At 55.1% G+C, this 25,922-nt stretch overlaps 11 protein-coding genes across 11 annotated transcripts; 4 read left to right on the plus strand and 7 right to left on the minus strand.

The window, feature by feature from the left end:
• The first annotated feature begins 370 nt into the window (after positions 1–370).
• On the plus strand, positions 371–2,920 carry L226DRAFT_534285 (cytochrome P450). Its single transcript, XM_067680634.1, has 14 exons — positions 371–518; positions 578–675; positions 734–825; positions 886–929; positions 981–1,078; positions 1,137–1,306; positions 1,365–1,615; positions 1,672–1,720; positions 1,775–1,999; positions 2,056–2,085; positions 2,140–2,370; positions 2,431–2,463; positions 2,532–2,560; positions 2,616–2,920. Exons 1-14 carry the CDS (start codon positions 377–379, stop codon positions 2,765–2,767), a joined length of 1,644 nt encoding a protein of 547 aa, XP_067535937.1. The 5' UTR covers positions 371–376; the 3' UTR covers positions 2,768–2,920.
• Positions 2,921–3,054: 134 nt separating this feature from the next.
• On the plus strand, positions 3,055–5,085 carry L226DRAFT_507137 (uncharacterized protein). Its single transcript, XM_067678115.1, has 10 exons — positions 3,055–3,511; positions 3,570–3,685; positions 3,746–3,904; positions 3,956–4,034; positions 4,084–4,212; positions 4,270–4,365; positions 4,437–4,519; positions 4,572–4,586; positions 4,644–4,923; positions 4,972–5,085. The coding sequence occupies exons 1-9, from the start codon at positions 3,448–3,450 to the stop codon at positions 4,893–4,895; spliced, it is 993 nt and encodes a 330-aa protein (XP_067535938.1). The 5' UTR covers positions 3,055–3,447; the 3' UTR covers positions 4,896–4,923; positions 4,972–5,085.
• A 289-nt stretch (positions 5,086–5,374) lies between these two features.
• Positions 5,375–7,819, plus strand: L226DRAFT_612441 (MFS general substrate transporter). The gene is made up of 13 exons (XM_067686390.1): positions 5,375–5,729; positions 5,785–5,853; positions 5,907–5,935; positions 5,994–6,036; positions 6,086–6,152; positions 6,205–6,264; positions 6,320–6,386; positions 6,448–6,568; positions 6,638–6,869; positions 6,920–6,944; positions 7,003–7,091; positions 7,142–7,243; positions 7,301–7,819. Exons 1-13 carry the CDS (start codon positions 5,529–5,531, stop codon positions 7,708–7,710), a joined length of 1,515 nt encoding a protein of 504 aa, XP_067535939.1. The 5' UTR covers positions 5,375–5,528; the 3' UTR covers positions 7,711–7,819.
• Positions 7,736–8,710, minus strand: L226DRAFT_545309 (S-adenosyl-L-methionine-dependent methyltransferase; the record flags this gene model as incomplete). Its single annotated transcript, XM_067682338.1, has 3 exons — positions 7,736–8,412; positions 8,477–8,586; positions 8,643–8,710. 3 exons carry the CDS (start codon positions 8,708–8,710, stop codon positions 7,736–7,738), a joined length of 855 nt encoding a protein of 284 aa, XP_067535940.1.
• Positions 8,711–8,898: 188 nt separating this feature from the next.
• L226DRAFT_507139 (acetyl-CoA synthetase-like protein) lies at positions 8,899–11,535 on the minus strand. The gene is made up of 8 exons (XM_067678116.1): positions 11,191–11,535; positions 10,827–11,105; positions 10,271–10,770; positions 9,942–10,210; positions 9,577–9,884; positions 9,262–9,517; positions 9,186–9,202; positions 8,899–9,135 (listed from the first exon to the last, which is right to left on the minus strand). The coding sequence occupies exons 2-8, from the start codon at positions 11,048–11,050 to the stop codon at positions 9,075–9,077; spliced, it is 1,635 nt and encodes a 544-aa protein (XP_067535941.1). The 5' UTR covers positions 11,051–11,105; positions 11,191–11,535; the 3' UTR covers positions 8,899–9,074.
• A 616-nt stretch (positions 11,536–12,151) lies between these two features.
• On the minus strand, positions 12,152–13,792 carry L226DRAFT_534290 (UbiA prenyltransferase). Its single transcript, XM_067680635.1, has 7 exons — positions 13,401–13,792; positions 13,194–13,346; positions 13,010–13,127; positions 12,865–12,953; positions 12,710–12,806; positions 12,351–12,630; positions 12,152–12,292 (listed from the first exon to the last, which is right to left on the minus strand). The coding sequence occupies exons 1-7, from the start codon at positions 13,480–13,482 to the stop codon at positions 12,212–12,214; spliced, it is 900 nt and encodes a 299-aa protein (XP_067535942.1). The 5' UTR covers positions 13,483–13,792; the 3' UTR covers positions 12,152–12,211.
• A 517-nt stretch (positions 13,793–14,309) lies between these two features.
• L226DRAFT_534293 (MFS general substrate transporter) lies at positions 14,310–16,538 on the plus strand. Its single transcript, XM_067680636.1, has 11 exons — positions 14,310–14,558; positions 14,663–14,731; positions 14,796–14,824; positions 14,879–14,921; positions 14,979–15,045; positions 15,099–15,158; positions 15,213–15,279; positions 15,331–15,451; positions 15,505–15,758; positions 15,814–15,902; positions 15,961–16,538. The coding sequence occupies exons 1-11, from the start codon at positions 14,355–14,357 to the stop codon at positions 16,452–16,454; spliced, it is 1,497 nt and encodes a 498-aa protein (XP_067535943.1). The 5' UTR covers positions 14,310–14,354; the 3' UTR covers positions 16,455–16,538.
• Positions 16,539–16,582: 44 nt separating this feature from the next.
• Positions 16,583–17,450, minus strand: L226DRAFT_43105 (uncharacterized protein). Its single transcript, XM_067674699.1, has one exon. It carries the CDS (start codon positions 17,167–17,169, stop codon positions 16,711–16,713), a length of 459 nt encoding a protein of 152 aa, XP_067535944.1. The 5' UTR covers positions 17,170–17,450; the 3' UTR covers positions 16,583–16,710.
• Positions 16,855–18,868, minus strand: L226DRAFT_612445 (uncharacterized protein). Its single transcript, XM_067686391.1, has 10 exons — positions 18,775–18,868; positions 18,502–18,721; positions 18,321–18,436; positions 18,096–18,254; positions 17,962–18,040; positions 17,772–17,900; positions 17,604–17,711; positions 17,468–17,550; positions 17,011–17,404; positions 16,855–16,953 (listed from the first exon to the last, which is right to left on the minus strand). Exons 2-9 carry the CDS (start codon positions 18,563–18,565, stop codon positions 17,153–17,155), a joined length of 990 nt encoding a protein of 329 aa, XP_067535945.1. The 5' UTR covers positions 18,566–18,721; positions 18,775–18,868; the 3' UTR covers positions 16,855–16,953; positions 17,011–17,152.
• A 484-nt stretch (positions 18,869–19,352) lies between these two features.
• Positions 19,353–21,165, minus strand: L226DRAFT_612446 (uncharacterized protein). The gene is made up of 8 exons (XM_067686392.1): positions 20,901–21,165; positions 20,731–20,846; positions 20,490–20,651; positions 20,356–20,434; positions 20,169–20,297; positions 20,002–20,109; positions 19,863–19,945; positions 19,353–19,794 (listed from the first exon to the last, which is right to left on the minus strand). Exons 1-8 carry the CDS (start codon positions 20,962–20,964, stop codon positions 19,465–19,467), a joined length of 1,071 nt encoding a protein of 356 aa, XP_067535946.1. The 5' UTR covers positions 20,965–21,165; the 3' UTR covers positions 19,353–19,464.
• Positions 21,166–21,317: 152 nt separating this feature from the next.
• On the minus strand, positions 21,318–23,144 carry L226DRAFT_507152 (uncharacterized protein; the record flags this gene model as incomplete). The annotated part of the gene is made up of 6 exons (XM_067678117.1): positions 21,318–21,842; positions 21,930–22,012; positions 22,147–22,377; positions 22,482–22,728; positions 22,807–22,922; positions 23,075–23,144. The coding sequence occupies 6 exons, from the start codon at positions 23,139–23,141 to the stop codon at positions 21,591–21,593; spliced, it is 996 nt and encodes a 331-aa protein (XP_067535947.1). The 3' UTR covers positions 21,318–21,590.
• Between the last annotated feature and the right edge of the window lie 2,778 nt (positions 23,145–25,922).

Genomic DNA, 25,922 nt, shown 5'->3' on the forward strand with positions numbered 1-25,922 from the left:
TCATAAGCACTGAAATACTGATTCCTGAAGGTCCGAGTCTGCGGCGGGAACTTCCGGTCGACCGGTCCGATCGACCCCGATGCAAGTGGCTTCTGCGGAGGAAGCGCTCTTGAGCTTGACCGCCAACCATGATGATCGTCCGACTCCTGCGCTGTGTTCTCAGAACACCAGACTCACCAGCGTGAAAAATACAGCGGTACTCGGAGGCTTTCTCAAGTTTTTGTTAAAGCGTTCATTATGAGCACGCGGCCCATGCAGCTTCCCTTGGTATACACAAACGCATCCTGTACAATCGCGTCGGGTGTACGTAACCTCTGCTTCTTCAACAACTGGCACGCATGATATATATCTGATTCATCTTGGTCTTTCCCCCGTAATGGCGACAACGATGATCAGCTCATCCCTCATCGCCCTTGGTGTCCTCGTCCTCCTATCTATTCTACCTCCCGTGAGGAGGAAGATCAAGCAAAGGTCGTTGCAGAATGTCCCGGGGCCAGCATCCCCTTCCTTCATCACCGGTGCGAACCCGGTTATTATGTTGTTGTCTATGATCGAGTGTCCTGATCTCTCCCTGCAGGGATCGCAACGGAGTTTCACTCACCTTTCGACATGCGATTCAGAGAACATGTACTCACGTCATATGGGCGGGTTCTCACAATCCTTATGCCTCTGGGTGTACGTACTGCTGCGTAGCCGCCACCGCTATGGATCTGATGCTCACAACGGTTCACAGGATGTCGCAGTCGCTATCTCAGACCCAGTTGCGCTAGCCGCAATGCTAGGGAGGTATCGCGATGTGTTCGAGCTGCCAGCTTGGTTCTCCGAGTACGAGCTCCAGCATCTACCTATATGTAACTTCATACTCACGCGTCCGCTCTTTTTCAGCACCTTGAACGCAGTCTGGGGCCCTGGCTTGATGTCTGTCCAGGGTGCGTACCTGCCGTCTGTATGACATAGCTCGATTAACTCGATGATCCCAGGGAAGGAGCATTCACAGCAACGCAGACTGTTGAATCCGGCGTTCGCTGTCAGGCATCTCCGGGATATGGTCCCGACTTTCAGCGGCGTAAGCCGAGAGGTCCGTTTTTTACCGTTCTCACCGGCTTTCTGCCACATTCACCCCTATGATCGCGCAGCTTGTCGCTGTTCTTCGTAAGGAAGTACGTGAAGCTAGAACAGAACTCGACATCTCCCAGTTTCTGTCTCGCTTTACATTGGAGAGCATAGGTCGCACCGGTTTAGGCTACACATTCGGTGCCCTCGATAACCATGGAACTGACTACAGTCGAGCGTTGAAAGAATTTGGGTTCGTCGTTCATCTTTACTTGGCACCTCAAGTGTATGTACTGAAATTCACGATTTAGGCCCGCCATGATGAAGCTACATCATTGGCGGCTCTACCTGCCTTGGGTGCGCCGTATCTTTCCGCGCTCTTGGCTTCGCTGGGCGACAGAGGTCCTCCCGTGGCCAGCACTGCGGCATATGCGTGGGATCTCAGATAGCGTCTATATGGCATCGCTCGAAGTTCTACAGAGGAAGCGAGAGCTGCTGAAGCACGGACGAGACTCGCTCTCCAATGAGGTTGGCGAAGGCAAGGACCTCGTCAGTATTCTCCGTGAGTCCGGCTTCTTTCGAAGGATCCTATCACCAGGACTGACCACAACACTTCAGTCCGGCTCGACACAAGTGTGTCCGACGAGAACTTGATTGGTCACATGTTGTACGTGGTTTGAATCTTGTAGCAGGGAGGTACAGTCTAATTGCTCTTCTATAGGTTGCTGACGCTGGGAGCAACGGACACGACCTCGTCGATGATCAGTCGGGTCATCGAACTCCTCGCTCGTCATCCTGAGGTCCAGGCAAAGCTGCGAGAAGAACTTGAGGGAGTTACGTCCGGCTCTAGCCGCTCTCTTGCAGACCTCGACTATGAAGCATACGCCGCCCTGCCTCATCTGGAAGCAGTCATCCGAGAGACCCTCATCCGAGAGACCCTCCGAATGTGAGACTCTCAACTTGTTGTGGCTGATGCTCATTGATGACCGTATCATGCACAAGGTACCCTCCATTGCAGATTAGTCCGAGAGTGTACGTGATTCCCCGTCTACGTCCTCATTGTACTGAGGCTCCAGGTATTCTTAGGGCGTACATGGACGCAGTCCTCCCTTTGGGACAAGTTACCGGCGCGGACGGGCGGACAATCGACAAGCTGTTTGTTCCTGAGGGAACGATTGTCTGGATCAATATGTTCGGTCTCAACCGCGACAAAGATATATGGGGACCCGATGCGGACGAGTGGAAACCCGAGCGGTGGCTCAAGCCACTTCCGCCAAGCGTCGCGGACGCGCATATACCAAGCATCTACGCAAACACGTATGTTCCATACTTCTGCACTCAAGCAACCCAAGCACTCATAATCGACAATATTCGCAGCGCCAGTTTCCTTGCGGGCCCACGGGCATGCATGTACGTCGGATATATATCTTGTCGCATGACATCCCAATTCTGACTGTCGTCGTGACGGACCTGTTCAGTGGCTACAACATGGCTCTCACTGTAATGAGTCAGTTATCCTCCACTCAATGGTTGCTTGCTCTCAGCTTGACCTCCGTATACAGGAATTGCGATCACCCACCTTGTCCTCTTCTTTAATTTCGCTCCATCTGAGAAGGAGATTGTCTGGATGAACGGGGGAGTTGTCTCGCCCACCGTCAAAGGCGCCACCTCTTTAAAACCTGAGCTTCCGGTCGTCATGACTGCACTGTATTGATGAGATAGGTCGACAATATGCGTCTAGCCCGAATCGGCCAACTCGGGCAGGCTGAATATTATTATCTGGCTCCAACAATCTTCTACTTCACAGATCTTGTGGCCCTAACAGCCTGTATCAGTTCCTTGTCCAGTACTAGTGATGCTACAACGTATATACTCAAACAACGAGAGAGCGAGGTCGCAGGGCAGCGCTCCGGCAAAATCGGGCCGCGGCCCGGTATAAGTGCCACGCCACGAAGGCCTGCCGAGCTCGCGTACTCGGACTCGCTACTTACTTCCATCAGACCTCCATCATCCCACTCGGGACTCGTCCGAAATCGACGCGGGACGAACAGCGGGGGAACATAATCTCAGCAAGGGTGCTACTCCCCAAGTCCAAGTCATGCACCCTGCAGTGTGCACACACGAGCCTACAATTCTTGCGCGCAATCACCTCCTCAACAGCGCCCGCTGCATCGCTCTTACACACATCGAAGCGGGAGGTGACGCGTGATTCGGAGGCTCAGGCGACGAATGCACCACTGGTCAACCATCCGATAAACACTCGCAACGGCCTCTGGTTTTCCCTTCCCCTCATTCGCATCCTTGCTCGATCGTTCCGCCTGAGCACTACTCGGTTGCTGGAGATACCACTGCACACAACGCCGCTTCGGCGTTCCACGTCACCACACAGTGGACATGGATGCCATCCCGCAGGCCAATGCTCACCTTGTCGGACTGTGGCTGCAGCTCATTGCGACAGGTAAGCGCTCTCGTTATTCTTGAGCGACGATCACTAATGAATCGATCGTTTTCCTCAGGAGCGTACTTTGTGTACATCCCTCAATGTGTTTCGATCTTCAGGAGAAAATTGCAGGAAGGCCTTTCGCTCTGGTTTCCAGCGGTCTGCGTACTGATCTTCCTCCTCACCATGACGGTACGAACGTTCTTGCTTTCATATCCCGGTGCTCCAGCGCTGACCACGACGACTCCCCAGGACCTTGTCGCGGAGATGATACGCACGTACGATGGGTATGGAGTGCACAATAACAAGCCGCCGGACCCAAGCGCCTTCTTCGCTAATCCGGCGACTCCGGGGTCACTGTTGAAGAACAGCCTCACCACGGTTATGGCCGTCATATCCGACATGATTATGGTACGCGTTGGCTTCAATCTACAATTGTCACAGCTAACCCTGCATCCTTAGGTCTATCGAACACTCACCATATGGAGTTACCATTGGGTCGTCATCCTTATACCAGGCGGTCTTGTTCTCGCAAACATCGGTACGTCGATCTCTCACCACTTGGGTTAGCAGTGTTGACTGCTTGACAGCTCTCGCCATTTGGTCCGTATGGACTCTGTCGCAGACATCCACAGGCAACGCGCTTATATTCGCTGAAGTCACCGTGAGAGTCCGGTACTTCTTCATCCTTACCTTCGTTCTCAATCTTCTCTGTGCTTGTAAGTTCTTGTTTCACACGTAAGCAACGCATTGCTGAGTATCCATGGAACTCGTAGGTTTGATATCCTGGAAAATTTGGACAGTCAACACCGGCGTTTCCAACATACGTGACTTGACGACGAAGCGGATCTTAGAGGTCATCATTGAATCCGGTAAGAACCATGTCCATACTCGATCGCTCTCGTTGCCGTCGCTGAGTCAAATGGTATGTGATCTTCACCAGCTGCGTTCTATTGCGCCCATCTATTCATCCTCATCGTGAGCATAAGTGTGGGATCGAACATTTTCTTCATGTTCCTAGACCCAGTGAGTCATTTCCCTGGAATATCATACTCGCGACTTGACAAACATTTCACAGTTGCCACCAGTAACTGTACGTCGTGCCGTCTGTGACTATGACCACATGATGTTAACGGTACTCCGAGTACAGGCGCTTGTTTTCTCTATGCTGATCGTCCGCACTCGGCCCAGGAGTCAGCCCCAAGACAGTGACGATATGCAGCTATCGACAACGTTCCGCTTCTGGAACACGGCCTCACAGCCTACAGATACCTTCGGGACAACAGAACTCAGTCACCAGCGTAGGCTGCAGAGCGACACGTTCTCCGACAGTCCGACAGCGCGAGAAAGAGGCTCAGCATATGAGGCATGGGGATCGAAGGGGCCTCATGAACGCACATAAGCAGGCGAGCACCGCACATATACTGCATGTGAGTACGTGTGCGCTAACTCGTCAGCGTCTTCTCAACCCCTGCAAGCTGTACCCTTAGGTAGCTTTATAATGTCGGCATCAGGTTGTCCTTCCCGATTTCTATTTATTACGGTCTTATGCCGATTGATGAGTACTCGACTTATAGTGAAGGTTGCCGAGCACCCTCGAATAGCCTTGGAAACCCCCTCAGTGTGCCTCAGTGTGCAGACCTCGTTCTAATGCTGTCGTAGTCAGGAGGGTGAGGGTTCTCCTACGCTTGATTGTGGAGGCAACGACAAAACATAGCATAATGTATGAGCCGAGTTCACACTGCTACGGAGAACCTGGAAGGATAGTATGTCATAACAACTTCTCGCCGGCGCTTCGCTGAGGGTATCATGCTTCCCGCCGAGCTCGGAGCGCTGCAAGAACTTTCCCGGCGGCCGCGCTGCCTCCCTCCTTCATCAGACCTCCGGTACCCATAACAGCGCCTCAAAGAAGAAGGCTGCTTCTATCTATTCTGGCTGACAGCGCTCATACCAGTAACGTTCCGAACCAGCCTGCGAAGCAGTGACGAGTATCTGCTGGCGACGCTGCGCCCCGACTCAACTTGCTCTGAACACGATGCACTCGAGAAGGGGCTCGGATACGTCTGCTCACCATCTCCTTGGAGAGAGTGTGCGTCGATACGGAACCACGGACGCTGAGACCAACTCCAATGCCGTCAGTCAAGCAGTTCCCGATAAAATCAGTCCAAATCTGTGGGCCAAAATCGACCTTGCGGTCCTCCCCACTGTGACGATGCTGTTCTTCCTCTCTTCACTCGTACGTTCATAATGAGTATATGGCAATCATCGCTGTGTTGACTTTTCTGTTTTAGGATAAGTCAAATATCAGCAATGCCGCAGTTGCGGGCTTGTTAGAAGACTTGCATATGTCCGAGCAACAGGTACTACCACGCTCCCATCCGTCCTAGGCTCTTGTGCTTAAGAAGTCATATAGTACAGCACCGCGCTGATAGTGACACTTATGTGAGCTGTTACTGCGATGATTGTCGAACCATTACCTGAATGCGACCACCCTACGCAGACCGTATAGTACTGCCCAGTTCGGAACGAATCTCATCATGAAGGTCAAGAGCATCTGTAGTAAGGAGGTCTGTAAGCTGACATATCAAGCAGGTCGTGGGTCCTCGATTGCTGCTCCCGACTCTGGCAATCTTGTGGGGCCTTACATGTACAATCCAAGGTGCGCCCTGATGCCGGATACTGCCTCAGACTTGGCTCAATACATCTCGCAGGTTTCGTGTATAGCTACGGAGGTCTTTTGGCATGCAGGTTCTTCCTCGGTTTCTTCGAAGGTATGCGCCCATTCTCTGGCATCCTCTTACGGGCTCGTTACTGATGGTAAACCAGGCGGATTGCTTCCGGGAATATCCCTATACATGGCAACCTTTTATCCACGACAACGGCTCCAATTCAGGTAGTCCCATCACCGTTTCTCAGACATACACGAAATTGCCAAAGTTTACGCTGTCTAACAGAATATCTATCCTCCTCTCTGCCGTTACTGTAGCGTCTGCGTTCTCCGGTCTCCTTGCGGCAGCAATTGTTAGCATGCATGGTATCGCCAACAAGCCCGGATGGGCATGGCTCTTTATCTTGGTACGCCGTCTTTGGAGGCCCGAGATGCTTGGTTCAAACTCACTTACCCTGATCATCCCGCGGCTGTAGGAAGGACTCTTCACCGTAATCTATGGTGCAGCATGCTATCGCCTACTGCCCAATACCCCGAAGTCGCTACCTTTCCTCACCGAGGCTGATAAACGGCACATTGTCGACGTACTCCATGAGGAGGGCACCGTACTGGCTGACGAGCCCGATGAGCATCTCAATCTCTCCGAGGTTGGCCGCACCTTCATCCGCCCTCATGTTTTGTTGGTTTCGATTGCAGGCCTTCTGAATGGTAAGTCGCGAATGCGGAGATTTTCCATGTCGATGCTGACACTCCCGTAGGAGCAACAGTCTCCGGACTTGGGTAGTGAGTAGTCCCTTAGTCGGAGTCCTTCCGTCGAAATCGGGATCTAAATACTTTCCAGCTTCCTTCCGCTCATTCTAACCGGACTAGGATACCAGGGCACTGATGCACAACTCATGAGTGTCCCTCCTTTTGCCGCCGCGGCCCTATGTACGTCCAGCTCTATAACTCTATGACCGCAATTCTCAACAGCTCTCTAGTTGCTGTCATCGCGTCAATTTTCTCAGATCGCTATGGACAACGCGGTATCATGATGATTGTGTCCGGGACTGTAGCGACACTCGGATTCGCCGTATTTCTAGGTGTGTACAACTTCATGGGTGCATTATCTCGTGGTTTCAACAATGTTCTATCCGTAGCATCGTACTCTAGCCCAGTCAGATATGGAGCCCTCTTCTTGCTCGTCCCCGCATCCTTCTGTATAGCGCCGCCACTGGGTACATGGGTCATCAACAACTCCGCCCCATTCGCTCGCCGTGCTACTGCCCTTGCCCTAGTGTCTGGCATGACGAACGTGGGCGCAGTCCTAGCAACATGGTTGTTTGGAATGTCGCACGCGCCGCGCTATACTTCGGCGACCGTCGTTCTACTGGTGTTCCAAGTGGTCGTTGTATTGTGCGCCGCGGCAAACAGGGCCTGGCTTGCGCGCGAGAACAAACGCAAGGTGAAGCTGCGAGAGGCGAGCGGTTTGACGTCACCGCCAGAGGACGGTCCAGATTCGATAATGGGGGCAGGGGACAACAGTGTATGGTACACATTCGTCCTGTAGATAGACAACAACGTAGTTTGTTACTCTAAGCGGAGGGCTTCTGTCCCCACATAACATGGTACTGAATAAATGCGCCGTGGGTACTATCCCACTCCTTCTCCATCTCACGAATCAACTCATCCATCTCGTCCTCCCCACTCACCAAGCCTAGCCCTCCCTCCTTCAACACAGCGCCCTTGAACACCCGAGCCGTCCCGATCCAGACGTTGCGAGCATCCAGCCCGTCTTGCCCCGCCCAAGCCCCAAGCGGAAGCGACTTCACCTCCTCATGCACGTCCACAAATCCCGCGTCCCGCAGCATGTCCGGCAGGCGCTCCGCGCAATCCACTTTCAGGCCCTTCGACTTGAATAGCGTCTCGAATATCGTGCGGAATCGTGCGGTGACGGGTCCTGCCTTCCAGTCGGACAGCTCCCCCAGCTGCACCCACCCGCCTGGCGAAATGACGCGATGTATCTCTGACAGCGCACGAGGCCACTCCGGTTCCTTCAGCGCTACCCCAAGAAGCCTCTGATTGATGAGAGTGAAGGTGTTCGTCCACGCGTGAGGTAGCTGCAGCACGGACTCCACTCGGAAGTCCACGTTCGGACGGGATGCCACTCTCGGGTCGCTGAGTGGGAAGAGACGGTCGTCGACATCGATACCTTGCAGGAATACATGTTCCGGGATGGCGTTGTCCCCCGCCACATCCAGAAGCCACATACCTGTACGAAGCGGGGAGCAGTCTCAGTATCTATACGCAGGAGGTTGAAGAATAAGAGCACATACCCGAGCCAGTTCCGCTATCTAGGATTCTGTCGCCCGCGCCGAAGCTGATGGATGGGAAGACGACCTGATGCCCACATATCCGCTGTAGGACGCTGTATTGCAGAGACAGGCTGGATAAAGACAATCAATCAGGCCGTGTTCCAGCACACGGCGTGCGAACACTCACCGAGCCTCAGCACGTTCTGCTTCACCGATTTCGAGCAAATATTGGCGGTCGGACTGCTCTGACGACATGTTTGGGGGATAGTGATCAAGCAGGGAGACACGATATTGCTCCCGATGGGTCCTGTGAGAGTATATGGAGGAAGAGACGTCAAGCGATAAGGTCATACCGGGCTTTAAGTAATAGAATCGGTTCCCCATTGTGGCGCCTCCGGAAATGTCAGTCTCCGATGTTCCTGGGTCGTACAAGGCGAGTAAATGGACCAACAAATCAGTCTATAGGCACTCAACAATACACAATGAGAGGGAATACAGCTGGCCCGGTGGTCAGATGGCATGTACGTGACGCAGGCTTTGTGGACGATTGTCAACATACCTCGTGGTTGATGCGCTCGGCGGAATCATACATCTGTCACAGTTGTGGCTCCTAAAAACACTACGCACGCTCCGAGACCAAGTCAAGCTCCTTCTCGAACAACTCCTCGGTTGCAGCGCGTCTGTAGCACCCATCAGCCGTCTGACTGTCATGACTCAAAGCGACACATACCTGATATTTCCCTTTTCCTGCATATCGCATATCACATCAGCCCATACCCATATGACAGTTCGAAATTTGCACTGACCTTCGTACGCGGCAGCGTCCCCTTCTCGACCACAAAGACGCGCTTCGGATCCTCAATGCGCTCATGGATGTACAACCGCCTGTTGAACTCGGCTGTTCTATCAACGATTTCCTGCGAGACGCGCTTCTTCTTTTCCTCACTCAGTCCGGTCGCTGCACTCTCGACGATCAAGACCGGATACAGGCGTCCAGTCCCGACCATGACGACATCATGCACAAGGTCAGAGCAGGACTTCCGGATGTTGTCTTCGACGTTCCTGCGGGGAGTCATCTACATGAGACACAGTTGACTGAAGCAGACAAGCGGAAGACATACTTGGTGTCGCAGAACCCGCCAAGAATCTTGATCCAGTCGCCTCCGCGCCCTCTGTAAATCCAGCCCCCGTCGACATTCTCGAACAGGTCATTGGTGTGGTAGAACCCGTCTTCTCCGCACATTTCTGGGGGAGGACAATCGTCTGCAGTCGAAGGGACGACGACCTCGTACAGCTGCACCCCATCAGCACTCTTCTCTTGATCCTGGTGCGGGAGGAAGACGGGGTTCGCTCCTGGGATAGGGTGTAGGATGGGTGATTCAGTGGTCGACTTGAGCAAAGGCGCAGTCTCTGTAGTTCCGTAGGAGGTCTATAGCATCGCATATACGTTAACTGGCATGAAGTGACTATGGGGCATATCGCGTACCATAATCTTGAGCCCATTCGCATATGCCCATTCCTCTTCCTCCTTGTGCAACGCCACGCCCGTGTGAATGATCTGATCGAGACTCTGCAGTGCAAGCCTGAGGTCGGGGTCTTGCTGGGCAGAGTTGATGAGCCTTCCGAGGAACGTCGCGTACAGTACGGCGACCGAGAGCTTGTGCATGCGCACGAGGTTCAGGAACTCCCTCTCCGGGATGTCCATAGACGACGTCTGCACCATGCACGCGCCCACGTGGATGCTACCCAAGAAACCTGTAGTGGATACCGCATGAAACGCTGCTCCGGAAACATTGGAACAGTAGGGACACGTACAGTGGATAGATCCAATGTGCGCAACGTTGCCGAGCGTGTTAATGACAGGCCGCCTGCCGTCTGCTGGCTGGATCAAGATGTTCGGCCACTTCCCGCCCACCATCGACGTTATCATCTTGAACGTGTTCGGGATGATCTTCGGCAACCCACTCGTGGTCCCAGAAGAATGGAAGAGCGCGGCCACATCGTCGCGCGAGACAGGCGCAATGTCCGCTAACTCGAGAACCAACTTCTCCGGGGCAAGCGATTCCGAGACCAGGCGAGACATATCGTCATACTCAAGCGTACAGTAGCGTGGGACAGATGCGCCAGCAGAGGGCGCATTGGTGACTTGCGAATCGAAGTTCGGGTCGACGATGAAGACCTTGCCTCCGCTCTTGGCCAGCAAGTCGAGCACGACGGACGAGTTGCTGAAGTACCCGCTAAAGTACTGAGGGACGTACCCTAGGGCACAGACAGCGATGGTGTTGAGAAGGTCTGAAAGCTTCCGGCCTGTCAGCCTGTAGAGATAGATTAGCGAGTTGCAAGCGAAGGGATATTTGGTGGCGGTGCGCACCAGAAACCGACAACATCGCGAGGCTGCAGGTTGAGCGGCGAGAGCGTGTCCCGCCAGTACGCCTGAGTAGCCACCAGGCGCTGCTCAATATCGCGATAGCTCACTCTGTCCCAGGCGTCATCGCGCCCGATGTATGGCAGGAAAGCGGGGGAGTCGGAGTACTTGCGGAACGACGGGATGAGCAGCGAGACATAGTGATGTTCGGCACTGCGCTCCGGAGACATGGTGAGCGTACACTGTAGGCGTGAGTGGGTAGGTAACTTAGAGGCTTGAGGGTGTCTACGATGCTCGAGATTGAGCAGTGACTGAAGACGGACCGAGCCAGAGCTTGGCGGCGGAGAGCTATGATAGCGCGCTTACGTACCAGTGCGATGCTTGTAAGGTAAGTAGGCAGGCACTTGACAGGCCCGGAGTTGCGCCCACGAAGAAGTGCGATGTATCAGGGCTCGGCGCGATACGAACAAAGTCCATTTGACTATCAGCAGCCGCGGGAGACCTGGAGAAGGTCAAGAACGTCGAGAACAGCAGCGAGAGCGCAGTAGCGGGAACGAAACGCCGCCTTGGTGGGGCCGTCAGCACTGCTGGCTGCGACCCGACCGTTCTCGGAGTACAGGTTACGCCGTAGCGGAATGGGGAAGGCACAAAGCCTGAGACAGCACGGCGAGACATGGACCAGAATCAGAGAACATCGAAGGACGAGAAGCCATCTTCATCATGATGTCGTAAAAGCCGAGTGTTCTCACCTGCGGACGAGCTTGTACGATTACATCGGAGCTCCTAACACCGTATGCTTCACCACTCCGGACAATAGTGACGATGCTCCGGTGTGCCTAGATTGTTGTATGTTGCAGGTGTGGGTACCTCCATGCGGAATCATCACGAAGACTTGCCAGCGGGGGGCGGAACAATTTGCTGCCTTCCCGCGGAACTACTGTGCCGATGCATGCCCCGAAGATGCCCTTCGCTTTACACGCACTGTTCTGCTTGCTTCCATGTCTCAGGGCGGTGATTGAGGACGTTTTTGTGCGGCAGAAGCTCAGTTTCTTCGAGGTCCGACCAGCTCGGCAGTGACGCGATCAGAATTCAAGCCAGCAACATCATCATGGGTAGGAAGATTTGTTAGAGAGCATGTTAGCAAGATGATTGTGAATAGCAGCAAGCTCGAGAGGACGATGGTCGACGCCTTGTGCAAAGGCATTGACAAATTCTAAACAAACAAATCAACGAGGCCCTCGGGCGCCTGATGTCGGGTGGGCCGCGGGCAGTGCGACATTTTCAACCTGGCTGGGTATGAATTTGACAAGGCACCTGAGCAACAGCATCGAGAGAAGAGAAATATATGAAATTATCGGAACCACGCCAATACAGCAATACATTAGCTGACATTACATGATAGTAGGATACAATACATGCAGATAGTCGTACAGCGTACCGAGCCAGATGACAACACCAAGGAGTCCGTTAGACTATTGACGAGAACATAGATCAACAAGGTAGCTTAGTGGGTAAGGCGGAACGGCGTACCTCAAACTTGGCCCTGTGATCCTTCAAGTCGGCTTCATTCCACGTCGCGATCTGCCACGCCGTATGCAAGAGTGTACCTCCACACGACAACGTCGCATATCCGATCCCTTGCCCAAGCGCAAAGCCTGCATACATCAGGCACGCCAGCAAAATTGCGACCATGATGGCGAGAATCGAGCGGACATGCTCTCCGAAGAGAAGCGCGGTGGACTTGATGCCTACCCGCTTGTCGTCCTCGCGGTCTTGGCAAGCATAGATGGTATCATAGACGATGGTCCAGCTGTCAGGTTGAGACGCGCAAGGGTCGTTGTCAGGTCCGGCGTTGTGGCGCAGAGCAGCAAGAACGGAAGCATGCATACCAAACGCCGCCGGTGAAAAGGACCCAGATCGCGGGTGGAGGCAGCGTGCCTGTGACAGATATCCATGCCACTGGGATGCCCCAGTTGAACGCCAGTCCTGCAATATACGTCAACATCGTCGACTATGAGAATGGCCGATGTCAACGGAGACTAACCGAGCCATGCCTGGGGCCACCAGGTCCACCTTTTCATCAAGGGATAGAAGGCATGCAGTGGAAAGACTCCGATGATTCCCATAGCAATCCTGAGTCCGCAGTGTTATGAGCGCAGACCGTAGCTTCGACCCGCGAAGTCCCTTACCCGAGCCTGTCGCAATGCGAGAGTATGTATAGTGCGGGCGCCAGGAGCACCACGCAAAGCGTAACTGCGCCGTGCATGGATACCCGGCCGGATGGCAGCGGCCGCTCTTTTGTGCGCTCTGCAAGGCACAGCTACTCGTCAGATTCGGGAGAGTACGTGCGCTAGCTAGAAGGATGAGACATACCAACTTGTCGGTCAAACTCGACGTCGCAGATGTCATTCAAGACACACGCCGCACTATGCAGCAACATAGACCCGAGGGCAAACCACACGAGCTTCTCCACAAAGATAACGAGGGGTAGACTGGTGGCGCGCGCAGCGATTGTCAATCCCCATGCTAACCGAGGCGGGTCAATGATGCGCGTCTGGCCCTGTCTGGATGAGGACTTACCGCACGGCCAGAACATCAACGTATTGCCCATCAGGGGCTTGTGGAGGCGAGTAAGTTCGAAGTAACCGCGGGCCTCTGGCATGTCGGAAACGAGGACTGGGACTAGACCACAAGCGGAGAGCAGTCGAGGTAGATTGAGACTTGACGGAGGATGACCGAAGGAAGTGCTTTATAGCGGCGCGTGTATGGCGGTACTCGTGGTGCGCTTGCTGTCTGTGTCCGAATATTTCCAGCTTCTCGGGGGCGCTGCGAACTCCATCGCCGCGCGCGGGCTGCGAGTTAATCGGAACGGTCCGTGGGGCACACATCTGACCGTAGGTCGATGCTGCCTCAGCCTGCCTGCACAGACAGTCAAGAACAACTTTCTGATACGTTCGGCGCGTCGGAGATGTCCTGTCCCGCTGAGGATCTGGACAGCCGTGGTCGTGGGAGGAGGAAAAGTGCATTTCGGCGCTTCTGAGGGCTGTTGGCTGTGCAGTGTGCACACCTGGTCCGCCCACTTCTTGGATCTGAGCTACGGCCTCGCCTATCGAACTTCTCTCGACTAACTCGCCCGTGTCCCCAGCATGTGCATCAAATGTGTTTCCCAGCACGTAGGAATTTCGGCGAATGCCCAGGCTCGCAGACACGGCAAAGCGCTAGCAGCGTGGGTACTTGGGAGAATTGAATGCGGAACTTGGAACCCAATCTTATGCCCCCGGCATGCCGTCCCTCGCCTGTTGTGCGCTCCAGGTACAGGCAATGTGGTGCCTATCTGCAAATCCTCGCGACATAAGCAGACAACTCCCAACAAACCTTGATGGACACGGGGTCCCACGAGCTTCGCTTCACGTCAATCCCGGGACGACCGTCCCTGGACAGACCACTCCAGCGTGATGTATGTAAGCTCGGACTTCGTGCGAGGTTTATCTCCAATCCTGACAATCCCCCCGCTCGCTCGTTGTGTAGCCAACGATGTCGGACACCTCCAGATCGTACAACGACGCGGACGCCGCGCTCGAGAAGAAGTCCGTTGACGACGGCAGCTCCGAGCACGGCGTAGTGGCATCGGACGCCCTCCACCACGGTCGCTCCGGTGCCGCAACGGCCAAGTTGTGGACCAAGTTGGACCTTCTTGTGCTACCGGTTGTCACGATGATGTACTTCTTGTCTTCTCTGGTGAGTTATGACACCTTCACTGCAAACACCGGTCCTGCGATGGGCTGCCTCCGGTCAACAGAGCTTCAGTGTACTCATCATCATTTCCCTGCCTCTTCCCCTAGGATCGATCGAACATCGGGAATGCACGGATTGCGGGGCTCCAGAAGGAGCTCCATATGTCCGATTACCAGGTATTCATCTTGCGCCCCATTGGCATATTCGGACCAAGTACGGCATCGCTCACGACCTTCACAGTACAGCCTCGCGCTCACTGTCACTCTCATGTGAGTTTCATGCTCTTATTGTGCGTAAAGGTTCCGTACTGAATCGCCTCGCAGACCGTACACGATCATTGAGATCCCATCCAATTATTTGATGATGGTATGTATATTCATCATAACGATCACGATTGCATTGCATTAACTCCTCCATTGGTAGCTTGTCGGCCCCCGGATATTACTTCCGACCATGGTGGTCCTTTGGGGCATCATCTGTACATTACAAGGCTCGTATCGTGTGCGAACCATTATTCTGAGCCAATAGCTAACCCACCCCTAGGTGTCGTAACCAGCTACTCCGGTCTCGTCGCATGTCGCTTCTTCCTGGGACTTGTAGAAGGTATGTCTCTATCACGAATACTATCCACAACTTTGACATTGATTGCTCTGGCAGGTGGCCTTCTCCCTGGCATAACCTTCTATCTCGCGTGCTTCTATCCCCGACGACTGCTACAACTCCGGTATGTGATACAGTCGTGTTCGTGACAGTTCTCTTCTGACACCAAACTCAGAGTCTCCGTGATGTTCTCCGCGACCTCGATTGCCTCCGCATTCTCCGGCCTCCTCGCCGCAGCAATTATTCACATGGAAGGCGTGGGTGGTCGTCATGGCTGGGCATGGGTCTTCATATTGGTAAGATTCGCGTCTTCCATCTCCGCCTGACATGAGCGTTGACGTGTTAACAGGAGGGTCTATTCACCGTGCTCTTTGGTATCGTCTCGTTCTTCCTCCTTCCGGATACCCCGGAACAAGCACTCCTTCTGAGCGCGGAAGACAAGAAACTTATTGTTCAGGCACTTCACGATGACGGCCTGCACTCTGATGATGAGAAGAAGACCCGCACCTGGGCTCATTTCGGCAAGACGTTTATCCAACCACACGTCGTTCTCCTCGGTGTCGCCGGATTCTTCAGCGGAGCCACGCTCTCCGGTTTGGCATAGTGCGTCCTACTACTGTATCCCCATTTGGGACACTCGTCTAAGCTTCCTTCACAGCTTCCTGCCAAGTATTGTCGCCAGTCTCGGGTACGCAGGTTCGAAGGCGCAGCTTATGAGTGTACCGCCGTTCGCAGTTGCCGCAGTCTGTGAGTCAGCGACCGCCGTACGACTGCCTCATGTTCCTGATGTCAATGTCCTATCCAGTGTCTATCATCACCGCCATCTTCGCAGACCGCTACGCACAGCGTGGCCTTACGTTGGTGTTCTTCGCCATCCTCGCAACGATCGGATTCGGCATCTTCCTCGGTTCCTACGTGAAAGACGTGCGTTACGGCTCGCTCTTCCTCGCAGTCCCCGGAACGTACTGCATCGGGCCTCCTCTGGGAACCTGGATGGCAAACAACAGCGCTCCTCTCATCCGGCGTGGTGCCTCCCTGGCGCTCCTTACCACGATGACGAACCTGGGCTCCATCCTCTCCACATGGTTGCTCGGCTCGCTCTCGCCCCCGCCCAGGTACACGAGCGCAACAATCACGCTGCTGGTGTTCCAGATCGGCATCCTGTTGTGCAGCGTTGTCAACATGGGCTGGCTCGCCACGGAGAACAAGCGCAAGGAGCGCACGAAGAGCAGTACTGTCGAGCGCGAGAGCGAGGGCTCGATGCCGAACGAGAGTGTCTGGTTCCGCTACGTCATGTAATGCAGGTAATGCACCGTTTAGTGTGCGGCTTCTTGTTTACCCGATGTGTACGAGTCTACGTACCCTTTGTTGTTACTCTACTGTATGGTCCACAGACGTGTAATCACTGTGCTATTAACGAGCATTGGTATCCCACGCAAGGCCACCGGAATACAGATGAAGTCCGTGGAGGTGCGTCTCTTCCCTGTCTCTCACACGGTCCTTCCCAAGCTCGCGCCCTATCGGCAAGTTACAGTTCAAGCGTGCTCTCATCGCTCTAAGGTAGTGCAAAGGGTTGTCTACTCGGTGCCGCCCCCTGGTTCCTCTCGCATGTTCTCAGGTACATCTTCCCTTTCTCACAGGTGTTGGAGGTACCACTCGGTCCTTTCCCACCCAGTCGCCCACGCGTCCGTACCCATATCGTGCGATACCGCCCAATCATCGTTAGGTGCCTTCTGTCCGTCCTTCTCCCATGATGAAGATGAGAAGTGCCTAGCCTGCGGCCCTTGAACGGACGGACCTTCTGCCCTCCGTCAACTTTGATCCTGAAAATTGCACATAGACACCGAGCGCGAACCTTGCTTCCATGAAGAGCAAATGACTCAGTTTCCGCGCATTGGCAGATTCCTTGAGCCTTTCTGAACGTGAAGCCCATCATACACCATACATCGAGTGCGGTGTTGGAGGGACGGAATCGGTGTGCTCCTGGTCCCCCGAGACTACCTCTCTTCCGCATCGCCTCGGCTTTTCAACCTTCCATCTGCAGACTCAAGGTCAACAACAGTACACGGGACTTCATCGATGCCTGTGAGAACATCCGCTGCCCGTGTTCTAGGGGGCGAGTCCGAGGTCCCAGACTCGCCATGCCAGAAGTTCATCCATGTGGACGGCGTCATTGTAGCATGCAGCCTGCTCGAAGTACGTGTCCGCACGATGATCATCGTGAAGACCAAGGCGGTCACCGGAGGTAGCTGGAACTCGGACTCAGCCGCCGCACCTGTCAATAATAAGCTCAGAGGAAGCCGCCTACGTACCGGATCCAGGAACACGAAAAAGACGTTTGAACCGGCGCTGTCGCTCACGATAAGCACAAGCAAATGTGTGCAATACAGCGCAGCTGCACGTAGGAGACGTAAGTCGGATCATGATAAAGAGACTGGCAGGACGCACCAGTCTCGATGATCACTTCAAAGGCCCGGGTGGTGGGACTACGTCCTACACTTGATACATACGCCGGAACTTCCGCATGGACGCTCCATATCTTCCAGCAAATCAACCCTAAAAAAGGGTCAGTATGCTAGCGAGTGCATAACACCAAGCCAGAGGTCTTACACACACCTGCGCAAAGCACATTCAGCGAGAATGTGACGACAAAAAAATAGCGTACCCTGATTGAGACAGCGGCGGCTATCGGATTATGGCCAGTATGCGTCTGAGCAAGCGTCCAAGCCGACCAAATGCCTAATGCTGGTATAGTCATGGTCATCGTCTTCGTTATGATGGTGGTTAAGAGACATAAACCGCGCACCTATGTCGCCCAACAGTAGACCAATCGGGACAAGAACAATATGGATTCTGGAGCCCCACACGACGAACGTCCTATAGACCTACGCGCACTCCGCTGTGATGACTTTCCGCAGACCTAGAGCTGTGTTCACATACGATGATGAGATCCGAGATGATGGCAAGGGCAACCGTCACGGCATTCTTCAGTTCCGAGAAGGTGTTCCCTACATCAGTATACGTGTCCCACGGATTTGTCTCCTGCCCGGGTCTAGTAGAGAAGGCGTCGTAGGCCAAGACCATGTTGAAAATATCAACCTATACCGAATTTCCTCTGTGTGAATGCAATATATACCTGAGGGCACCCAGCAGACATACACATACCAGCATCGTGAGAACGAACATCACAGCGCAGACGAGGGGCAGCCATAGCGACATGCCCTCTCTGAGTTTGCGCCTCATGACGCCCACGCATTGCGAAAGGTACACAAAGTACGCCCCTAGAGTACCGCGCACGGGCTGTAGCTCTGCAGTCAGTGGGAGGGAATGAGCAGGAAAGACATACCTGTTGCGAAGAGCTGCAGCCACAGCCCAATAAGCCGCGCGTTCGGATAGCTGATGTCCGACATATGCGCTGAGTTTTCCGGGAGCTGTCGAGCTGGTAGGTATTGGTTGCGGGTTTAGCCTCGAGTTCTCTGGGCTCTTCCACAGCGAGTGCATATAAGACTCTTCCTCCGGTGTAGCCGAAGTGCGGTCAGCGAAGGGAGTATAACTGGCATCGAACTCTGGAAGGCTCGTCAGGCTGTGCCCGGCTTTCGAAACCAGGAAACACCTTCACAGTTCCCACCGAACTCTAAAAGCACCGCTGATTTGTCTTCTTGTCATAGACCTGACATGCGCTGATTACCACCGCCTTCAAGTTGCACTACGACATACGAGCGTCGGACATCTGAGGGGTCGCGCCGCCTGTCGAGGGGCCGGCGTTTGTGTGAGATTTCGCAGTAGGCATGCGAGTAACCTTGGGACGAATTGTCAGTGACAAGAGGAAGAAGATAAGTAAGACGCACCCTGACAGAAGCCACGAAAAGCAACAATGCGGTACTACATAGCTGTGCTGCGTTGGCTTCGTGAGGCTTCGTGGCGTGGGAACATACCGGAAAAAGGTCGGACGAACCGGTCAAGACTGAAGCGACAGGCGTCACCCATTACTCAAGTCACTGCCTCCCACAGCTACTTAGTCCGCAGTACTGTACTTGCGAAATCCTGTCTGCAGTATCAAAACGCGTTCGCATCTCGGTGCTAAAGTTTCACCATCTCAACGGGCACAGCTACCAGTGGGAGTGCCTTGGTAGGTGCCTCTCATCGAGACCAATGATGGAGGGTTTCTATCATCCACGGCGCAGGTTCGAACTTGTCGACGGGCAGATCGGGTCATATATGAGTCTATATGAGTCTAGAATACATCGTGTAGCGGTATGCAGTAGTATGGCCAAGCAACGACATGTACCCGCCCAATGGCAGTACAGAGTCATACGCCGAGGTACAGCCTCCGAGTCGGGGATACGGAATCGGTGCGCGCGGTACGGCTCTCAGAGACCGCCTCTCCGTCACATCTGTTCTTCAACCTTCCATCTGCAGACTCGACATCGATACTAATGGCAGTGAAAGGGACTTCCTCGAGAACTGTGAGAACTTCGTCCGCTGCCCCCACCACACTCGAAGCCGATGTAGGCGAGGTCCCGGACTGGGCATGCCAGAAGCTCAACCATGTGGACGGCGTCGTAGTAGTATGCAGCCTCCTCGGAGGACGCGTCCGCACGATGAGTATCGTGAACGCCAGAGCGGTCACCGGAGGCAGCTGGCGTCCAACAGTGTTTAGTTTAGTAGCACCACGGTCTGTGTATGCGAAGCATGCTGCCTACGTACCAGATCCAGGAACACGAAGAAGAGGTTTGAGCCGACGAAGTCGCTTACGACGAGCCCAAGCAAGTTCGTGCAATACAGTGCCGCTACACATGATAGGGAAACATTAGCCCAGCCATGCGTAGAGACCAGAATGACGTACCTGTTTCAATGATCACTTCAAAAGCTCGGCTTGTGGGACCACGTCCTGTTGTAGATATATGCGCCGAGAGCTCCGATAGGACGTCCCATATCTTCCAGCAAATCAAACCTAGAAAAGGGTCAGCATGAGCACGCCATGCCACGCTAGGCCAAAGATCTTTCGCTCACCTGCGCAAAGCACATTGAGCGCAAATGTGACGATGAAAAGGTAACGTGCCCTGATAGAGACGGTGGCGTATATAGGATCATCATCTGCATCCGTTTGAGCGAGCGACCATGCCGACCAAATGCCTAATGCTAGTTTCATAGCCATCTCCATCTTCATCTGGGTCGTCGAGAGACATAACCCACGTACCTATGCCACCTAACAGTAGAGCAATCGGGACAAGGACGACACGGATCCTGGAGCCCCACACGACGAACGTCCTGTAGACCTAGTACGGGCACTGGTGACTTTCCGCCGACACTGCTAGAACTGGATCCACTTACGATGATGAGATCGGAGATGATGGCGAAGAAAACCGTCGCGGCACTCTTCACTTCGGACAAGGTGCTCCCGACGTCGGCATACACGTTCCACGGGTTGATCTCCTGCCCGGGTCCAGCGCTAGAGAAGGCCTCGTAGGCCGCGATCATGTTGGAAATGACAACCTATACCGCCGATAATCGATAATCCCTCGTGTGAGTGCAGGAAGTATTTATTTACCCAAGAGAACTCATCGAAACGTACCAGCATTGTATTAACGAACATCAGGGCGCATACGAAAGGCAGCCAGAGCGACATTCCCTCTCGAAGTTTGCTCCTCACGATGTCGACGCATTGGGAGAGGTATACAAAGTATGCTCCTGAGGTATCGCTGCAGCTCTACAGTCAGAGCAGAAGGAGCAGGGGGAACATACCTGTTGCGAAGAGCTCTATCCACAGCCCAATAAACCTCGCGTTTGGGTAGCTGAGAACTGACATATAACGCGCGGAGGCGGGTGCTTATGAGTTTGTCGACCTAGGAGGCACTGCGTGAGCTGACGGGGGGTCGTAGAGTTCTTCCAAACCGAGCGTGTATAAGGCTCCCGGGACGTGGCCAATCGACGACTGGCGGAGTTACCGAGAAGCTCATCTGCATCAGACAGGGTTTCGATGTGTCTGAGTACCGTGGATAGCATCGGCACGAACTGCCAGTGCAAGATGCAGGACCACCCTGGTGCCATTTACTAATTAGGCACCCTTCGTGGCGTGGGAACCCAGCGGGAAAACTTCGGACAGACCGTTAAGGGCCTCAGCCGCCAGCGTACCGCGTTATCAGGTCAAGTCAAAGGTTTGGCCGGCATTGCTGTAAGTACCTGCCTCTCACTTTTCATTATCCACCAGCGCTGAGGGTATGACAGGGTAGCTCACATCAAAATCTACAATACACGGTACAGCGGTACAGCGGTATACACTAGGTATGGCCAAGCAGAGCACAGAACACACGACAGCAAGCAACGATCCACGATCCTACAATCACAAGCACACTAACACACTAACACACTAACACACTAACACACTGAGCTCAACGGTCCGTCCGACGCTCCGACGCTCCGACGCTCCGACGCTCAAAAGTCCGGCTCCTTGTGGCTCTCGTACGTGCCCGCCGTTCGCGTCGGGAAGCTGTCCGTGTCCGTGTGCACGACGCGCTCGAGGTCGATCTCGACGCCGATGTGGCTCGTGTTCGGCCCGCGCGTCGTCCGGCCGGAGCTCCAGAAGCGGATGCCCGTCGACATCGCGCCCGTGGTGGGTGGGGCCTGCGTCCCTGTCCGTGTGCGGACGATGAGCATCGAGAAGACGAGCGCAGTGACGGGCGGGAGCTGCGAGAGAGGGAGAAACAAGCGGTATTAGTATCATTCAAGCAAGGGAGCTCGGGTCGAGTACATAGGAAGGGGAGAGAGACGTACCGCGTCCAGGAAGATGAAGAATACGTTCGACCCCACGCTGTCCGTTACTATGAGAATGAAGAGGTGTGCGCAGTACAGCGCAGCTGCGGGCGGGCAAAGTCGGTCGTCAGCCATCAATCCTCATCAGCATCCCCGGCCCCGGCCTCCAGCGAGGGCCCAGCGACAGAGCACTGGCAGTATATACCCATGGGCCATGGCAAGGGCTGGCAGTACGCACCTGTCTCGATGACGACCTCAAAAACGCGCGACGTCGTGCGGTCGCTCGTCGCCGCCTGGGACACCCGCGAGTTGATGTGCCATATCTTGAAGCAGATGAGGCTCGCGCAGAGCGCGTTCAGCACGAACGTGATGATGAAGAAGTACCGCACGCGGACGGTGACGTCCGCGAGGATGAGGTTGTCGCCGACGCCCGTCCGGGACAGCGTCCACGTCGACCATATTCCCAGAGCTGTGCCAGTGCCAGTGCAGGGTGGGGAGGAGGAGAGAAGAGAGGACGTCAGACCGCTATACCGCTATACCCATCGCTCCCACAGAGCCTCAAGTCAGACGCACCTAAATCGCCAAACAGAAGTCCAATGGGGCAGAGCACGATGAGCCAGTTGAAGTTCCACACGATGAACGTGCGGTACACGATGATAAAGTCGGAAATGATCGCGAGCGCGACAGTGATCGAGTTCTTGACGAGCGACTCCGGGGTCGCCGCGTTGGCGTAGAACGCAGAGGGGTTGGGCGGGATCTGGCCCTTGGGGCCCGACACGCTGAACGCGTGGTATGCCCGGTACATCTCGACGATGAGGTCCTGCACACCGAGAAGGAAGGATTACGGTCAGGTGCGGCACGCAAAGGGCAGCAGGGTGGGGTGGGCACGAGTACTGACCGTGGCTACGATGACGGCCATGAGCGCACAGACGACGGGCATCCACAACGACAAGCCCTCGCGCAGCTTTTTCCTGAGGATGAACCAGCATTGCGGAAGGTACACAAAGTACGCCCCTGCACAACCACACGGGACAGAAGGAGGTTAGCGAACCCGCGGGGGCCTAGAGGCTATAGGTCTAGACGCAAGCGCGGTGGGCGGCGACGGCACGGTGCCCACTAGCGTGGCCCCTTGAAGCGAGATGAAGAGACAGATAGAGATGACGCACCGGTTGCGAAGACCTGCAGCCACAATCCGACGAGGTGCGCGTTCGGAACTAGGATATCACTGGCCATGGCTCTGATCGCCGGGGGTGATGGTGGTGGCCTCTGTGGGGGCGCGTGGGGGCGCGGGAGGGGGAGTGCTCGCGCACCGCAGCCAGCGTGCTGGGTGCTGAGTGCGACTAGGGTGGGCGTAAGCGTAGCAAGCGGCGAGTCGACAGCTGCACAGCGGCTTGGACTCTGAATCGCCGACGGGCTTATACATAACCGGGGCTCTGCAGTGTCATGCACGCTGGCACGATCCGGGCCAGTGGCCACCCATGGCACACTGGGACCGTGGGCCTGCGAGGCCTCCCTCCGGCCAGCGACTCAAGCCTAAGGCACGCAGTCAATCAGTTCTGACAGATCGAAGAAGACCCACCGTGGGGGCACGCGGGGCCCAGCTGACGACGGCACTGCCGGAACCCACTGGCGCCGGGGAAGAAGTGCGGGTGCAGAGCGGCGGTGCACGCTCGTCGCTCGCCCAGTCCACCCGGTCGCCATTTGCGGGCGACACGAGCACGCAGAGAAGAGGGAGGAAACGCAGCGACGACGTCGTCCGGCGACTTGATTGTGATCCCATCCGCCCCTGGGCCAACCGACGATCTTACACGGCGGCGGCGGATGGGAAAGCGCGACGGAGCGTCGGAGGCTCGCCATCTGGTGGATTCTGCAGGCAAAGCGCTTCGTGAGACCGGATTGCTCGCAGGAAATCTAAAAGGGCAGAATGAGCCACATGTGCGCACCGTTACGTATCTGCTTCCGCGGCGGTCGCCGTTGCCGCGACCAGTCCCGCGGGGTATTCGGCCCGCCGCTCGGAGAAACCTACTCTACTTGGGAAACCTCGCAGCTCGGAAGGGTTACGTCAGACCCCTCCGCAGCGGACTTGCTACCATATACAGGCCACCGTAGAAGCAACGAACAGTCTATGCAGCGTACTGTATCTGGCAATGCGACAGATATATCGTAAAAAGATAAGAAGATCAACTTCTTCGACTGCTCCCAGCGCATAAATCATCCACAGGTGGAGACGGGCCCATTCAGTGCAGGTCAACAGGTGAGAACCGAAGCCCCAGGAAGCAATTGCAAGGTCGAAATGTCGAAACGTCGAAACGTCGGTGCCAATCCAAGGAAGCCCGTTGGCTGATTAGGTGGCCCATCCATCCAGCCAACTCCGAGCGCAATCTTCAAGAACTCCCTCCGCGCTCCCATACAGCACCGTTGCCGTTGCCAATGCCATTCACTGAGACTCCGAGCCATCCGCGTTGCGCATTGCAATTACCGCCCAATTGCCGGCAATGGGTCTGTTCCTTGTCATCACGGTCCCGAGTTGCAATCGTTACTGTCACTGTATGCATCAGGAGAACCAGCAGAAGCGGCCCGGGCGGATGAGCGTATTAGCGTATTGCAGGGTCCTTGAACTTTGTATGGGAACCGGCCGTCCCAGAGGAGGCTAGTGCGCGTCGACGAGCGCACAGGACGTTCGAGCCGCGTCCGCCGCTCATCTGCGCGCACTGCGGCGCACTCCATGTGGTTCACCTGTCTCACCTGCTCGCTCTCGGCAATGCCGAGAGCTTGTCCGAAGTCCTATCGGAGGCCGTAACCCCGGCGTCCCAAAGCTGGACCACGAAGATCTTCGAGCGTGCCCGCAAGACGCCGCACGGCCGCGACGACTGTCAGTGTCGGGGATGAGAGAGAGAGAGAGACGCGGAGTGGATCGACACCAGGTGCGCGATGCGCCTGTGCATGCAGTGGAGTTAGGAGACCGGACTCGGAGGTATGGTAGCCAAGGTGGGTGCGCGCGCGATTGTGCCAAAATGGCAGGCTTACCTCCGAGTGCCGACCGCGATGAGGAACGCAGCCACGAAACCTAGAAGGATCAGCATCGGGCGCCGAGGAAGCCATAGGATTCAGAACTTTGAGTCTGAGTATATCAAAACCTCCAACAAGCTAGAGGGTCGACGTCCCAAGTTCCCAACAGATGATACGTATCATATCAGCGGCGAGTCAACGTCGAGAGAACAGGATTCGCGGGCAGCCTTCCAACTCCCAAGGCCTCGTTGATTGATTTCAGAATCACCAGTGGATCTCTTCGAGAAGGGGTGTGAGTCGTCCCTGGAAAGATGTTGATGAAGAGGGACGGTGCGATGCTCTATCAGTGTGGTACAAGGTTCACAGAGGCTGCGGCGCTTTCGCAGGGATTTGAGAATCAGAAATACGCCTGATACCAGCATCTGTAGACTCACGTTATGCCAAGCGGCGAAGAGCAGCACATATTGCGATACTCAGGAGGAGCAAGAGACGCGTGCACGAAGGCCAGACCACACTCGGAGGACACGAACGCGTCAAGACCTGCCCTAAATACAGAAAACATCCGCCCTCGCGCGATGGACGCGATACATACATCATACATGTACAGGCCTGAGGCCGCTGGCAGGCCTAATTGCTTGAGCGCGCATATGATGTCTTGCGAACCGACACGTCTCGGGAGCCCGAAGACTTCACGTGCTCTCAATATGGCACCCTCGAGTTGCGACTGAACTCGTCTCTCGAATTTCGGGAGCAGGCCACGCGCATAATCGAGGCGAGTATACGCATACAGCCAGCTCGCCACTGGTTGAAGAGCAAGCCACAACTGACAGTGACAAGTGCTTACAACAGGGGCAAGGACGCGCACATATACGCAGCCAGGGTCCAGCTAGGGGGGTGGGAGAGAAACTTACGGGTCTTGAGGTCGACTGCGCAGGCCTTGCGGCATTCAGGACTGCGACGTCACCTCTAGACGACGTGAGTCTGTCTAGTCTTTCGCCGGCCAGC

The sequence above is a fragment of the Lentinus tigrinus genome, assembly GCF_003813185.1.
Source record: "Lentinus tigrinus ALCF2SS1-7 unplaced genomic scaffold L226scaffold_10, whole genome shotgun sequence".
NCBI classification, from domain to species: domain Eukaryota; kingdom Fungi; phylum Basidiomycota; class Agaricomycetes; order Polyporales; family Polyporaceae; genus Lentinus; species Lentinus tigrinus.

What these genes read in the sequence shown, in the direction of transcription:
- L226DRAFT_534290 (XM_067680635.1), bottom strand. Translation starts at nt 13,482, where the DNA reads ATGCCAGAGGCCCGCGGTTACTTCGAACTTACTCGCCTCCACAAGCCC. An exon ending in GTTGATGTTCTGGCCGTGCG is followed by an intron (nt 13,347 to 13,400) that starts GTAAGTCCTCAT and finishes CGCCTCGGTTAG; the next exon opens with CATGGGGATTGACAATCGCT. An exon ending in TCGCATTGCGACAGGCTCGG is followed by an intron (nt 12,954 to 13,009) that starts GTAAGGGACTTC and finishes CTGCGGACTCAG; the next exon opens with GATTGCTATGGGAATCATCG.
- L226DRAFT_534293 (XM_067680636.1), top strand. Translation starts at nt 14,355, where the DNA reads ATGTCGGACACCTCCAGATCGTACAACGACGCGGACGCCGCGCTCGAG. An exon ending in CATCATCTGTACATTACAAG is followed by an intron (nt 15,046 to 15,098) that starts GCTCGTATCGTG and finishes ACCCACCCCTAG; the next exon opens with GTGTCGTAACCAGCTACTCC. An exon ending in ACGCTCTCCGGTTTGGCATA is followed by an intron (nt 15,759 to 15,813) that starts GTGCGTCCTACT and finishes CTTCCTTCACAG; the next exon opens with CTTCCTGCCAAGTATTGTCG.
- L226DRAFT_507139 (XM_067678116.1), bottom strand. Translation starts at nt 11,050, where the DNA reads ATGTCTCCGGAGCGCAGTGCCGAACATCACTATGTCTCGCTGCTCATC. An exon ending in CGCGATGTTGTCGGTTTCTG is followed by an intron (nt 10,771 to 10,826) that starts GTGCGCACCGCC and finishes CTATCTCTACAG; the next exon opens with GCTGACAGGCCGGAAGCTTT. An exon ending in CGAATGGGCTCAAGATTATG is followed by an intron (nt 9,885 to 9,941) that starts GTACGCGATATG and finishes GCGATGCTATAG; the next exon opens with ACCTCCTACGGAACTACAGA.
- L226DRAFT_612445 (XM_067686391.1), bottom strand. Translation starts at nt 18,565, where the DNA reads ATGTCGGACATCAGCTATCCGAACGCGCGGCTTATTGGGCTGTGGCTG. An exon ending in TGAAGTGATCATCGAGACTG is followed by an intron (nt 17,551 to 17,603) that starts GTGCGTCCTGCC and finishes TCCTACGTGCAG; the next exon opens with CTGCGCTGTATTGCACACAT. An exon ending in TTTTCGTGTTCCTGGATCCG is followed by an intron (nt 17,405 to 17,467) that starts GTACGTAGGCGG and finishes TCCGAGTTCCAG; the next exon opens with CTACCTCCGGTGACCGCCTT.
- L226DRAFT_507137 (XM_067678115.1), top strand. Translation starts at nt 3,448, where the DNA reads ATGGATGCCATCCCGCAGGCCAATGCTCACCTTGTCGGACTGTGGCTG. An exon ending in GCTGCAGCTCATTGCGACAG is followed by an intron (nt 3,512 to 3,569) that starts GTAAGCGCTCTC and finishes CGTTTTCCTCAG; the next exon opens with GAGCGTACTTTGTGTACATC. An exon ending in TCTTCCTCCTCACCATGACG is followed by an intron (nt 3,686 to 3,745) that starts GTACGAACGTTC and finishes ACGACTCCCCAG; the next exon opens with GACCTTGTCGCGGAGATGAT.
- L226DRAFT_612446 (XM_067686392.1), bottom strand. Translation starts at nt 20,964, where the DNA reads ATGTCAGTTCTCAGCTACCCAAACGCGAGGTTTATTGGGCTGTGGATA. An exon ending in TGTTCGTTAATACAATGCTG is followed by an intron (nt 20,652 to 20,730) that starts GTACGTTTCGAT and finishes TCGGCGGTATAG; the next exon opens with GTTGTCATTTCCAACATGAT. An exon ending in TGAAGTGATCATTGAAACAG is followed by an intron (nt 19,946 to 20,001) that starts GTACGTCATTCT and finishes TATCATGTGTAG; the next exon opens with CGGCACTGTATTGCACGAAC.
- L226DRAFT_612441 (XM_067686390.1), top strand. Translation starts at nt 5,529, where the DNA reads ATGCACTCGAGAAGGGGCTCGGATACGTCTGCTCACCATCTCCTTGGA. An exon ending in GAACGAATCTCATCATGAAG is followed by an intron (nt 6,037 to 6,085) that starts GTCAAGAGCATC and finishes CATATCAAGCAG; the next exon opens with GTCGTGGGTCCTCGATTGCT. An exon ending in TTTTGCCGCCGCGGCCCTAT is followed by an intron (nt 7,092 to 7,141) that starts GTACGTCCAGCT and finishes ACAGCTCTCTAG; the next exon opens with TTGCTGTCATCGCGTCAATT.
- L226DRAFT_534285 (XM_067680634.1), top strand. Translation starts at nt 377, where the DNA reads ATGGCGACAACGATGATCAGCTCATCCCTCATCGCCCTTGGTGTCCTC. An exon ending in TCAGCGGCGTAAGCCGAGAG is followed by an intron (nt 1,079 to 1,136) that starts GTCCGTTTTTTA and finishes ATGATCGCGCAG; the next exon opens with CTTGTCGCTGTTCTTCGTAA. An exon ending in CGAGCGTTGAAAGAATTTGG is followed by an intron (nt 1,307 to 1,364) that starts GTTCGTCGTTCA and finishes TTCACGATTTAG; the next exon opens with GCCCGCCATGATGAAGCTAC.
- L226DRAFT_43105 (XM_067674699.1), bottom strand. Translation starts at nt 17,169, where the DNA reads ATGCGGAAGAGAGGTAGTCTCGGGGGACCAGGAGCACACCGATTCCGT.